Genomic DNA, 13484 nt, shown 5'->3' with positions numbered 1-13484 from the left:
TTTTTTTTTTTTTTTTTTTTTTTTTTTTTTTTTTAAGATTTATTCATTGCATGTATGTGAGCATACTGTAGCTATCTTCATACACAACAGGGCATCAGATCCTATTACAGATGGTTGCGAGCCACCATTGGTTGCTGGGATTCGAACTCAGAACCTCTGGAAGAGCTGTCAGTGCTCTTAACCGCTAAGCCATCTTTCCAGCCCTGTTTGGTGTACCCTTGGAGAACTTACCAGGCTTCTCCATGGACTCCTCACAGGGTTCTTCTCACATGTTCCTATGATGCCTTGTTTGTTAAAATGTCCTCAGAGATGAGATAAAGCATCCTATTAGATGTGTCTGTGGAGGTGTTTTCCAGAGAAGATTGGCATGTGGGCCAGTGATCTGAATAGCAGAAACCCCTGGTCTTGGTGCAGGCAGCACCATCTATTAGGCTGCTGGCCCTGATGGAATAATGACACACAAATGGAGAACCCAGCTCTTGCTGATGGGTCTTTTGAAGGTGGTGTGTTTTCTTCTGCTGTTGCTTATGCATATCAGGTTTCCCTTGGCACCAGTAGCTCTTCAGGAGCTTTCCAGCCCTTTGGGCTTCATAGACATAGGATCTACCTACTGGTCTCCTGGTGGTGTGTTGATAACCGTCTCAGGACTTGGAAGTCTCTGAGGTTGTGGGAGCCAGTCCAATAATCCCTTTTATAATTAGCCTCTGGAGAGCCCTAGTACATGTCTTGTAGTTGTTCATATACTCTGCTCTCACTCAAAGGGAGAAAACATTGGTAAAAAGGCTAGTGAGGAAGCAAGAGTGTCTTTATTTGGCTCCTGTGCGGAAGGGCTCTGAAGAAAACATGGGAAACAAAAGACCAGAAATAGTAGAAAGGAAGGGGGAAAATCCACAACTAGGAACACGAGAGAAGAAACAGCCCAAGAAGTAAAAGTCTAAAAATCTGGAACCCGACAGAATACTGGACCTTATCCCTAAACCTCAAAGAAGCAAGAATTGATGAGTTAGGGTCTCAAAGCATTGAAATAGGCTCTCTTGGCATGTATGTAAACCCACACATGTCTTTCTTCTTCCAAAAGGCTGTACTTATTAGTCCAAGGGTTTTGAAAACTATTTGGAATTAACTGTCAGCCTCTGGTTTGTCCTCCAAGCGTGGGAAGAGAACACTTTTGTAGCGCTATTGCTTTTTTGAAGTGGCACCACCTTCCCTCTGATCCATGTTCACTTAGACACAATTTCTCATTTGATCAAATTTTCATAGTTTGCTCTGGTATCCATTCTATTTCCTGCTTTTAAACTTAGTATCATGGGGCTATTTATTTTTATACCGGGCAAGAAATTCTTTAAGAATGATTAATGTTAGCTTCTCACTCTTAAAAGAATAATCTTCAGATGAATGCACATTTGCCTGCACAAGCACACATATGAGATCAAGCACACATGACAGAGTATGGAGTCAATGTCATCGAATGACCTGGGGTGTCGGTTCTCCTCTTCCATCTTGCTTACTACAGGATCTCCTGTTCACACCTGTGTTTGTGAAAGCTAGCTAGCCTGGGACTTCTCCTGCAGCTCTTATCTCATTAAACTTCAAGAGAAAATTAAGTTACGGTTTTCACTTAAAACTTAAAGCCTTTAGCACTTGGACTATGACTGTGTATGGTGGCTAAGGTATAAATCTGAAATATCCAGACATTGTCATTTGTATTTTTCAGTTATTTTTCTATGTAATTTTACAAATACATCAGAGCTGTGATGGCATCTGTTATAAATTTGTCTTTGCAATCTTCAAAAGAACATTATAATGTCACAGTATGAATCCTTTAGGATCCCAAAGTCAAGGTGGATACCACTAAGGTACACTAATGTTACAGAGAAAACGCTCAAGAAATAATTTTCAGCAGCTTGACCTTGATTCTAGGGCCATTTGATTAGGTTTTGTGCCCCCAGACATTTTCCAGGCATATCATGTAAATAAGTAAAGAAGAAATGAGATAAAAACAAGTCTTTGAAACACCTGTCCTAATCTTGGGTCATAATCAGGGGACATGATTTACTTTGTTTTAGAGCAATGGTTCTCAGCCTGTAGGTCGAGACCCCTTGGGGGTATCAAACAGCCCTTTCATGGGGGTTGCTTAAGACCATAAAAAAAATGGATATTTAAATTTTAATTAAAAGTAAAATTAGTTATGAAGTAGCAACGAAAATAATGTTATGGTTGGAGGCCACCACAGCATGAGGAACTGTATTAAAAGAGCTCAGCATTAGCATGGTTTAGAGTCTTACAATAAAATGTTTTGGGGAAACCTCATCTTTTAGACATACTATGTTCATTTCTACGTAGGTTTTGTTTGTTTTTAGCTGCTGCTACTGTTTTTTTTTTAGCTTGTTTGTTTGTTTATTGGTTTGTTTCCCAGTCTTGTGTCTAGCCTCAAATCTGTTGTGTATCCGTGACTGGCCTTGATCTCCTGATCCCCGTGCCTCTCCAGTGTTGCCACTACAGGCAGCTATCACTATGTCCAGCCTGCCATTGTTTATTTCAGGATTTCAGAATGTTGTACTGATTCCTGAGAAGCTGCTGATCTAAAAATTTCTTACCCCTTCCCTTGGAGGTAGACATCTATGAAAGTGTAACTTCATAGATTTCTTTTCATTGACACATGATTTGAGATGCACATTCCTCAGAAGAACACTTTATATGCGAATGTGCTTTCCAGTTTAACCTCACAATTGTTTTTCGTTGTTTTTTTTGTTTGTTTGTTTGTTTTATTTATCTCATTCAGTTATTTAATTACTAGAAAACAGCCTTTCTCATTTTTTTCTCTCTCCTTTTTTGGGGGGTTTTCTTTTTAGAATTCTTCAAAGAACTTCTTGAAAATGCAGAGAAATCCCTGAATGATATGTTCGTGAAGACATATGGCCACTTATACATGCAAAATTCAGAGCTATTTAAAGATCTCTTCGTGGAGTTGAAGCGCTACTATGTGGCGGGAAATGTGAACCTGGAAGAAATGTTAAATGACTTCTGGGCTCGCCTTCTGGAGCGCATGTTCCGCTTGGTGAACTCCCAGTACCATTTTACAGATGAGTACTTGGAATGTGTGAGCAAATATACAGAGCAGCTGAAGCCTTTTGGAGATGTCCCTCGGAAACTGAAGCTCCAGGTTACCCGTGCGTTTGTTGCAGCCAGGACCTTCGCTCAAGGCTTAGCAGTTGCAAGGGATGTAGTAAGCAAAGTCTCTGTGGTAAGTTCGCTGTATGTACTCTGTGTTTTGACTTTTTGCCTGGTTTGGTTTCAAAAGAAGCTTGAAGAATGGTGCAAAAACAAGTCATTAGTGTTCCATTGGCTCAATAACAATCTTTTCTTGGTCTCTCACCTCCCACACATTGTCCGCGGGCATGTGTTGTTTAGAATTATTCACCAGTGCTAGGAGGAGCATCTTTATATATCATTCTTATTTTCTGTAGTTTCCGTGGTAGCCACTCTTAAGTAGGATGTACATTGACTCTAAAATCTTAATTTTAAAAATGATCTTAACAAATTAGCCTCCATCTGTTTTTTGATTTTTTTCTCTTCTTGCAAGAATCTCAATCTCTCTGTCTCTGTCTGTCTGTCTGTCTGTCTGTCTGTCTGTCTGTCTGTCTCTCTCTCTCTCTCTCTCACACACACACACACACACGCACACACACACACACACACACACAGGCTCCATGCTTAGTTATTTCAAATGCCTATGAGCTCACTAGTTATAGGCTAGGAAATCATCTGTATCTACGAGCACTTGTTTCCTTATTATAAAGTGTGCTCAGAGATTTCATAAAAAATACTGTGCACTATTCAAGGTTTTGATCATGACCTTGTGTATAGAATCATCAGGGTAGAAAATACTTTTGTGATATGTGATAAAAGGAACCTCTTGTAAACTAAAAGAGTTGGATTAGAGCTGTATCTTTCAGACTGTTCCATGGAGCCACCTTAGGAGGGACTTCATGAGTTTCTATGAGGTGAAGCGAAGGACAAGGGTTCTTTTGAGTTGGTGTGGGCCATCTGCATCTTAACTGCCAAAGGGAAGCTTTGCTCTCCTACATTTCCTGCAGGAGGATTTTGAGCAAGATGTCAAAGTGCAAATGGTTCCCCCTTCTGTGAGATTGCCAACTTTTTCCCCCCCTGTAGTCCTGGGAATGGAACTCTAAGGCATTATAGATGCTTAGCCAGTTTTTACTATTGAGCCTTAAGCCCCGGACCGGTTTTGAAGGACCTTGGGCCACTCCCTTTATGTAAAGCAGTTTGGAATTTGGGACTGAAGAAGGTGTTGAGTGTTCAGAGCTTAATGACTGATGGTGGAGGGCCCAGCTGCTACCTCTGGGCAGGTGGTCCTGGTTGGTATAAGAAAGCAGTGAGCAAACTGTGGAGAGCAAGCCAGTAAGGCAGTTCTCTTCCATGCCTTCCCTCTGTGTGGACTGTGACCCAGGGTATGTAAGGCAGACCTTCCCAGGTTGCTTTTAGTCATGTTTTTTTTAATAGCAAAAGAAACCTAGGTAGAGATAGTTTATGACTTAATACTAGGGAAGAAAGATACACACTGGAGCAAAGTTATCTTTGTTATATTGCTCTTAGGGCTTTTCCTTTAGGCTTTCAAGTGGATGACAAATGTGTAAGCCACTGTTGAAATCCTGTATGCACAGACAGTAGCTTTTGTCCTTTAGTTGTTGTGGTGATTGGACAAAAGGTCAACGTAAATATTGAACAGTATTATAGATACCAAAATACCCACCAGATTGGCTGCCATAGAGTTCATCTACCGGTAGGTTGACCATGTAATTTATTATCCAAACAAAGGCACTTACTGTCTAAACCAACAGATGCTTATTAACAAACATAACCAGGCAACAGGGACTGCTAACTGTTAATGAGCAACTAAGTACACAGAATGTACTGTCACCTCAGGTAGAGAGGAAGCTGATGTTTACCAGGATGAAGCAAATAAGTCTGGAGACTGGGATACTATAGAAAATAGGTGCTGATAGGTTGGGATTAGAAAAACTGTATGTATTTACATACGGATTCTCTCAACTCCAGGTTGTAAATTGTTAGGAATTTCTTTGTAGAATATTTTTGTTCACCTTATCTTTTCCTTCTGATCCTTTCATTGTCAATGGCAAATTTTTGGTGAGAAATAGAAAGCTAGGGTAGGGTAAGTGAAGAGTATACCTAGGGTAGCTATACTCAGAAAAGTTATCTCAATGCTGCGCTTCTGTCAACCTCAGCAGTCATTTTCATCTTGATCCCAGTATGGAAGCAGTCCACAGTATGCAATTCTTTAAGGCCCATGTTACTAGCATAATAGTCCACTAGGCATATTTATTGACTTTTAGCAGTGTCTTATGTTCATTGTAAGATGAATGGGCTAGAAGGAGCCAATGTGTGGTGTAAATGCCCTGAGTATATTACACATGTGTACCTGGGTGCTATATATACAAGTATGCAGAGAAAAACAAGGGACATATATCCCTAAGTAAGTGTTTGAAAAGTACTCTCTTTTTAACCAAATGTAAGTTCTACTGTTAGTTTGGGGGAAGAAGAAAAGCTGCTTTTTAACATAACTCCTTAAACATTTTTGTTTTAGAATTTAGCTCAGTTCTATATTCATCTTGTACTTCTTAAAAGACTTGTTAAACCCAAATGTACGAGACTGATGGGCAGATATTTGTGAGTGAGACCTCACAACCCAGAGCCCAAAGTGGCCAGTCTGATACAGGCTGTCCAAACCAAATTTCTGTTGAAAAGAAAAAAAACAAAAACAAAAACCATCAGACAGTTTAATTTCTGTCAGAAGCACTTTAACCACTGGCCTTGGGCCGCTTGGCGATGGAGTCAGTGTTAGTAATTCTAGGGAAACATAACTCCACTTCATTTCTTATGTAGGATCCATTGTTGAATTTCTTAATAAAATATTAACTGCTTAGATGAGTTGGTCCATTATATATCTAATCCTCTAACCTTTGGAAAAAAAAAGATAGTTCATAGTTTTATGGAAATACAGAGAATATAAGATATGTCATCTAAATTACACAGGACAAAGATTATTTGCCAGTTACTTGGCTAAAATAATATCATCAGGCTATATGAAGTATTATATTTGTAATTGAATAATAATAATGCTGTTTTGGCTTCAGTATTGAACAAATTCTGGACTTAAGGGCTGATTTGAAACCAAAATTTTAAATTAAGGTTGCTTATATTATTTTAATAACACAATAGCAAAATACATAGACATTAAATAAGTTACTAAAGATGCCGAAAGAAGACATCTTATATGGGATGTTCCTATGTAGCAGTATGCCAGGCGTATTTGTATATTTGAAAAAATAGTTAACTGTTTTAATATTTTTGGACTGTAGCTCTCTGTTAAGCAATTAAACTTTTACTATGTGGGAGACATAGTGATGAGCTGACAAATGTATTTCAAAATGAGTAAGTACTAAATCCATATGACTAACTTATAATTTGGATTCTCTTGCAGTTTATATATTGAGTAATTTTTTTTTTCATGTCTGGGTTTCTTCACCTGCTAATCCTTCCCAAGTGCATTTTCTTTGGAAGAACAATTTAACATATGTAACATTTTGGTACCTAATAAAATTAATGCCCTCTAGCCTGAAGAAAGTCCTTTTAGAGTAGAAAGTATATTTGCCAAATGAAGAGACCCAAATCACTTGGCTACAAAGAGATGTTTAAAGGCAAACTGGAAAAGCATCCTAGCTTTGGGGCGACTTGCTGGAAGACTTAACTCAGAGATGGTCTCACTTTCTCTTTATAAGTGGACAACACCCTGGATTTCTAGCTTTCTTTTGTACTTCCAAGATGAATAATGATTTGATCAAAACAATGCTTTTGAAAGGGCCATTGGCACCAGCAAACTTCCTGCCCTTCCATAGAAGGGCACTACTTGCTGGACCTAGCACTGTTCGCACACTCCTTAGAGCCTTAGGATTCCAACTGATGAGATGCCCCTTCATTAGAAACAGATGGTTCAAGAGGATCCTGCTGCTATGCATCTTTGTATTACTTACTCCATTGTTATCCATCATGGTTCATGATGCATTTCTTACTTACCTGCTTGTAGCAGCAGTTTTGCCTGGGAGGATGGAGTCTATTGTGGTGCTTAAGAAATGCGCAAGTGGTTACATGCATCATGAAAATTAATAGCTCTTCTGACCAACAGATACATTCTCATGGTTTCAATTAGCACTGGCATAATGGGTCTGTGTCTACACCCGCATGCCAAACTACAGGGACTATAATTAGACAATGGTGCTTTACCATTAAGATGTATGAAGGACCATCCTGCCTTGAAAACGATTTCTATGGATTCCTCTCTACTTCCCTTGATTCCAAATACTAGACCAATTTTTTATATTTTTCCCACACCATTATAAATGCAAATAAGCTTTGTAAAAAACATATATATATATATATATATATATATATATATATATATATATATTCCCACGCCTTTATAAATGGCAATGAGCTTTTAAGAAACCAAGTATAAATTTCCATTCTATCCTTAGTAGTATTTTTCACTTTAATGTAAAGGCTAGACCTGCAAAGGGCATGGTAGAACTCAAGCTATGGTGAAGCTATGGATGATTTGGTGTATCAAGAGGCGGAATAAGTGAAAGTTGCAAACACTCTAATTATATTAAGTGAATTAAACCAATCTCAGGACAATAAATTCTGGATATTTGCTTTATGATTTCTAAATTGTATATAGCTACATTAACAATGACATAAAAGCAGGAGAGAAACTGTCAGGGCACAAAAGGAGACAAATGGGAGGGAAAAGAGAGAACTTAGGGATAGTGGGGTGCGGGAAGCCATGCTCCATGTTCTTGTATGGAAACATCCTTAGGTAATAGTACCATATACAATGAATATATTCAATGAAAAATTTAAAAAAATACTTCAAAGTATAAGAAAACAAAAATGTAGAGTCTTTAAGGGAGTTAAAATAATCATATTTTCATCTTATGGGAGCATAACTGAGTCTATCGGTTTCACATAAAAAAATAAAAGAGTTTCAGACATTTGTACAGCTTCTATCTACAATGTGCCCACAAGTATTCTTGAGTGAATGAGTGGGAGCTATTCTATATATTATACTTTCAAAATTTTCTTATCAGATCAACAGCAAGGAATGTCTCATATCTCTTGGCGCACTCACGTGTGTGTGTGTGTGTGTGTGTGTGTGTGTGTGTGTGTACTGAATTTGAGATGACTTAGGAAATTGCTGAATAAACTCGTCACATCCCACAGCAAGTGTGGGCTCCCTATCTCTTTTTCTTACCATAATTTGGTGAAATATTTCCTGTTGTTTTTATTGGGTGCTTGTGTTACCAGGCAACAGATGAAAAGCTAGACCTTTTCTGTTTGTTTGGTGTGAGTGGCTGTGTAAAAAAAAAAATGCAGGGGAGGGGGCACTGCACAGCAACACATGCGTGTTCAGAGCTGGAATAAAGTACAAGGTAATGCATTTCTAACTTGAGCACAGCACGCCGACTGCTGTCGCTGTGTAATGTGGCTTAAAGCTCCTTGTGAATTTCTGAAATGAAATCCAGGCTGTGGGAAGAGTTCTGCTCCAACATTTTTCTTTTTGTAAGCTGCTCCCTGGGAGTTTTTAATGTGGGCCTCGAATATGCAGGTTATTTGGTAGAAAGGCTCCATCGATGTATTTTTTTTTTTAAAGAGGCTTTGACAAGGAGACTTTTCTATAAAGGCTTTTTATAGTAGATATGGCATACAGATGTCATGGTACATGCCCAGGAAGGCAAAGAGGAGGGGGTTGCTGCTGTTGTCCCTCCTCCCCTTCCTCTCCTTCCTTTCCCTCTTCTTTCTTCTTTTCCCCTCCTTTTCTCCATTTTTCAGCTTTAAAATCCCTGCCTTTAAGCTACATTCCCAGCCTACAATGAATACTTTTAAACGAAGTTAAGAAGTAGATGAATGGCTTCCCAGTGACTCTTACTAAGCTACATTCTGAGTAGCTTTCTAGAGTTGTCCTAATATTGGGAAAAATGATAAGTCAGTTGTAAAGAATTTTAAGTGTCTTAGAAATTGGATATTCGTGTACTGGGATTATGGATCAATCACTCAAATTGATGTTGGTGTTTGAGTTAGTACAGAACTGTTCAGTCCAGAAGCTAAACTCTCCTTAGCAAGAGTGAATACATGTTCTCCATAAATAATGTCATCCCTTCTTCCTTCTATAAACCTTTTCCTCCTATAATCATTGTCTTATCTGGTAGGAATTCATTATCTCTGCTACATTTCACTGAAGTTCTTTTAAGTTTTAGAACATAGGAAAAAATATGAATTATTTTTCAGCCTGTTTGGTTAAAAGGGGAGCTTTTTTGTGATACTAGGGATGAAATCCAGGGCCTTGTGCTTGCTAAGCAAGTGTTCTGCCACTCAGCTGTGATGCCCTCCCACCCCCATCCCCACCCCCACCCCTACCCCCAAGCCAAGGGAATGCCTGTCTACTATGTCCAGTGGTGTTTTTCTTGAGCCTTTGAACTCTTTGTGAACAGGGACAGTGAGTAATACACTGTAATTATATCTTTTTTCTCACCCCTATAGCAGCTTGAACAGTTTTCAAATCATGGTGCTGGCACTCAGTAAGTCATTATTATTTTATTAAGCAGTATGTCCTTTCCTCCCAGTATCTAGTATGCATTGCTCCATATATAGTTGTGTCCTAAATTGCCCTCTAACATAAACCCTGATTCATTTCACCAGTAAACCTGAAAACCTACACCTTATCACTAGAAAGCATCCAGCCCTATAGCTGATATAAAGTGTTCATTGAGTGTGCTGAAAGTGTATGAAGTCTGAAAGCCTCTGTGTTGCCCCCAGGCTTCCTAGATAGGCTTTGATTCCAAAGAAGTCATGTCGGTATTCACCAAGGCATCTGGGGCTCATAGTACTTTTCCGGCATGTGTGAGACCTAGATTTGATCCTCATCACTGACAAAAATGTTACACATTAAGAAAGTTAACTGCATGCACTCTGGAATCCCTGACTACCTGTCTCTAAGGCTTAGCTTTTAGCTCTGCCAATTTCCGAAAGACAGCCACCACCCTCCCCCAACAAGTGTAAAAGCTAAGCAAACATGTTCTCAGTGAGTGCTTTAAGCCATATTTTTGTTCAAAGGTAGAAGGGATGAATATATAATATATATATATATATATATATATATATATATATATATATATATATACACACACACACACACATATTCATTCCTGTTCTGTTTTCAGAAGCTTTGAGAAACAACTATATCCCTAGGAGAAGTCTAAAAATTGTGACATCTTCTGAAGTATAATCATAAATGTCCACCCATATTCGTATCCCAGCCCTAAGGATTTGGGAAGTGATTCATATCTGGACTCAGCGGAGCCTTCTGAATGAAAGAAAAACATAGCGGCTATTAGTCAAGAGATGTGCCCCAAAGTCACAGTCAGATTGAACATTTGAAGTAGCATGCTGTGCCACTGAGGAAAGTGCATCGCTGAAGATGAAATGGAGACCTTGGAGCATCTTGCTCTTTTAATTATCCCCTGTGTGGCATGATCTGCTATTTGGTTTGGGGACTTCTAAAGTAAATCTATTTCAGCAAGTGAGTTTTAGAGTGAATGAAGGCAGTATTGACTTTCTTTTTGATGATCACCAGCGAATAGAATGTAAATGAACTTGATTTTTCCCTTTTTTAAAAAGCTCTCTTGGGAGGCAGAGGCAGGCAGATTTCTGAGTTTGAGGCCAGCCTGGTGTAGAGTGAGTTCCAGCAGATGTATCTCTTGAGTTCAAGGCCAGTCTGGTCCCAAAACAAATTATAGTATTATGACTGTATTTTTGCTTATGGATGAGAAAGATCCAACCTTTCACTCCTCCCCAGGAGTGTAGATATCCCATAGGAACTTGTGGAGAAGTATCCTGTAGTGCATGTGTGGCCTGTTACCATGTGACAGGCAGCAAGAACCATCCCTGGATCAATGGGGCTTTGTTTTGGGCTTTTGCCAGAGACTCCAGAAGAGAATTTCCAGTGTAAATACTAGTGTAGTAGTAAATACACTAGTATTTACCCCTTTCTTTTCTGTGTTGATTGATACACCTTTGGCTTTTTAACTAACCTTCTTTGCCTTTTACTAAGAAGTCCTCTGAGGTTCCATTTGCTAAACCCCAAGTGGTGGGGATGTTGCAGAGTTAGAGTGAAGAGCTGTCCTTGTTACATCTACCATCCAGCCTTAGGCAGGTTGATAAAGCTCGGGTGCTGGGCCTGAAATATTCGTTTATTGAAATGTCTTCTACAAAGGGGAGGTCCTGCGGGCTCCCCCTTTAGGTCTTTAGATCCCCTGGGTATTGAAGAAAACCTCTTTATACATGGTCTCATCCTCCACGTGGGGCTTGCTTCCCAGGTTCTGCATTCTCTTTGTGTGAACCATACATGGTGATCTGATTTATAGCTGTGAAAAGAAAGAACATTTTTTCCTCCGGCTTTAATGTTTAGCATGTTCTTTCATCCCAGGTTTCTTATAACATCTCCATCTCTCTTTACAGTTGTGGTGTATTTAGTGTTCCCATAGCATCTTATAGCCAAGTGCACTGTGATCATTTTTTAGTAGTTAAGTAACAAGTCACATGCAGAACTTGAGCTGGAAAAAAATGTTGCCAAACCCAGCGCCATAATCTTCCTTTAACTAAACGCCACTGTGTCATATCATTTCATTTGTTCTCTGACTTTAAACTGAAGACCCCATCAGATTCATTTAGGGGCAAGCATCACAGGGTCTACTATATTCATGGTTTGACTTGCAGTTAAATTTGGGATGCAGTGTGTTGCTTCCTAGAGTTAGCTCCCTGACTCCATGAAAAGTAATAGAACAAGGGCTTTGGAAAATGTTTCTTGAATCTAATTATCGCAACTTGAACATCTTTGTTTACTTCCTGAAAGGGTCTGTTCTACCTTGGGATTTATTTATGTTCTGTAGAACAGGTTTCATATTCTAATATAGAAATTCTCACCTCTCTTGATATCAGTAATAAACCCAGGCACGTGTGAAGTGCTTGACATCTACTTGTTGACACTTTAGGGCATTTAATCCACCAAGATACTGTTGGCTCTTAATAGTAATATTCAATATGCCAAGTACTGTTCCATAATTCTCCTGTTCCTCTTCCCTGCTCCTCCTATTCCTCTGCTTTTCTATCTCTTTTCTTATTACTATTATCTTTTAAGCGGGGTGTCACTATTTAATCCAGAGTGACTCTTCCTTGCCGTATTTTTCCCTCCATCTCCCATGTCTAGGATTAGAAGCATGCTCTAACACATCCAGCTGTGTTGTGGGTTTTTTTTTTATAAGTCATTTACATAACCTTTACATCTCTAAGATCCAACCATTTAGCAGTCTCTCTAATGTGGACTGGGACTAAAAATAAAAGAGAAAAATAAGCACTGCCTAAGAATAGAGGTTCCTATCTACTGTTTAGAATGACCGGAAAATGTGACCCATTTGGGGAATCTTTGTGACACAGTGTTTGATAAGGTGTGATACTGGAATCAAATGTGGGAGGGTGGCTGTCAGCAGGTTGTTTCATCTCCTTGGCTTCAGTTTGCTTATCTGTACAATGTGAGAGCAACATTACTGATGATAGTTGAGGCCCCTTCCGGTGCAGGCTTGGCTGCCCTTCCTTCTTGAGGCCTGCTTGTTCATCTGGAAAACAAGAGGTGAATGAGCATCAAAATCCTAACAATGTGTGACTTCAAAGGGATGAACTTTCAGCTATCCAGAAAATCTAGTTTTACAGAGAGGCCAATCTTCAAGGATATTGCTTAGCCAGAATTTTACTGTACATTAATACACAGTTAAAGGGACTAATTTAGTGTTTAGGAAAACATTTGGGACTGGTTAAAACTGTGGAAAAATTCTAACTCTTCGTAGAGAATGTTGAGTTTAGTGTATACAATTACCCTTTTTTTGTATGCTTTCCCTCTTTTATGCTAGACTTCTCTTGGGAAATAAGCCAGAGAAGTAAGTGTGTGTGTGTGTGTGTGTGTGTGTGTGTGTGTGTGTGTGTGTGTGTACTTACCAGATAGGAGACTGACAATACTAATCTCTGATGCTGTTACTAAGGGTGCTGTTGATTAAATGATATCCAAAGTAACATACCAGAGCAGGTGACATGTACTGCCGACCACCCAGCATCACAGTGATAGCATCTCTGGGATGGATTTGCTCCCTGTGATACGATCAACTTCTAAAAGTCGGTGTCTGAAGAGCTAGTTGATGATGCTAGTGAAGATTGCACTAACCCCCTGATAAAGGCTCCAAAAGAGAAGAGGGCAGAGTTAAGTCAGGAGCTTCCAGTTAGCTGCTGGCACTTGATTCTTAGCTGTGATCCTTTCTACTGATTGATGGAAATGAATGACA

The 13484-nt window shown here is 39.2% G+C and overlaps 1 protein-coding gene across 1 annotated transcript in view; it reads left to right on the top strand.

Moving 5' to 3' along the window:
• Gpc4 (glypican 4) overlaps positions 1-13484 on the top strand; it is a 115629-nt gene that overhangs the window by 89434 nt on the left and 12711 nt on the right. The window contains exon 3 of the mRNA XM_021187509.2: positions 2853-3244. Coding sequence (XP_021043168.1) covers positions 2853-3244 — 392 coding nt within the window. The remainder of the gene's footprint in view (positions 1-2852; positions 3245-13484) is intronic.

Source organism: Mus pahari, chromosome X, assembly GCF_900095145.1.
Source record: "Mus pahari chromosome X, PAHARI_EIJ_v1.1, whole genome shotgun sequence".
NCBI classification, from domain to species: Eukaryota; Metazoa; Chordata; class Mammalia; order Rodentia; family Muridae; genus Mus; species Mus pahari.
Note: the sequence above shows the minus strand (reverse complement) of the source record. Positions and strands in the feature narration are given on the sequence as shown.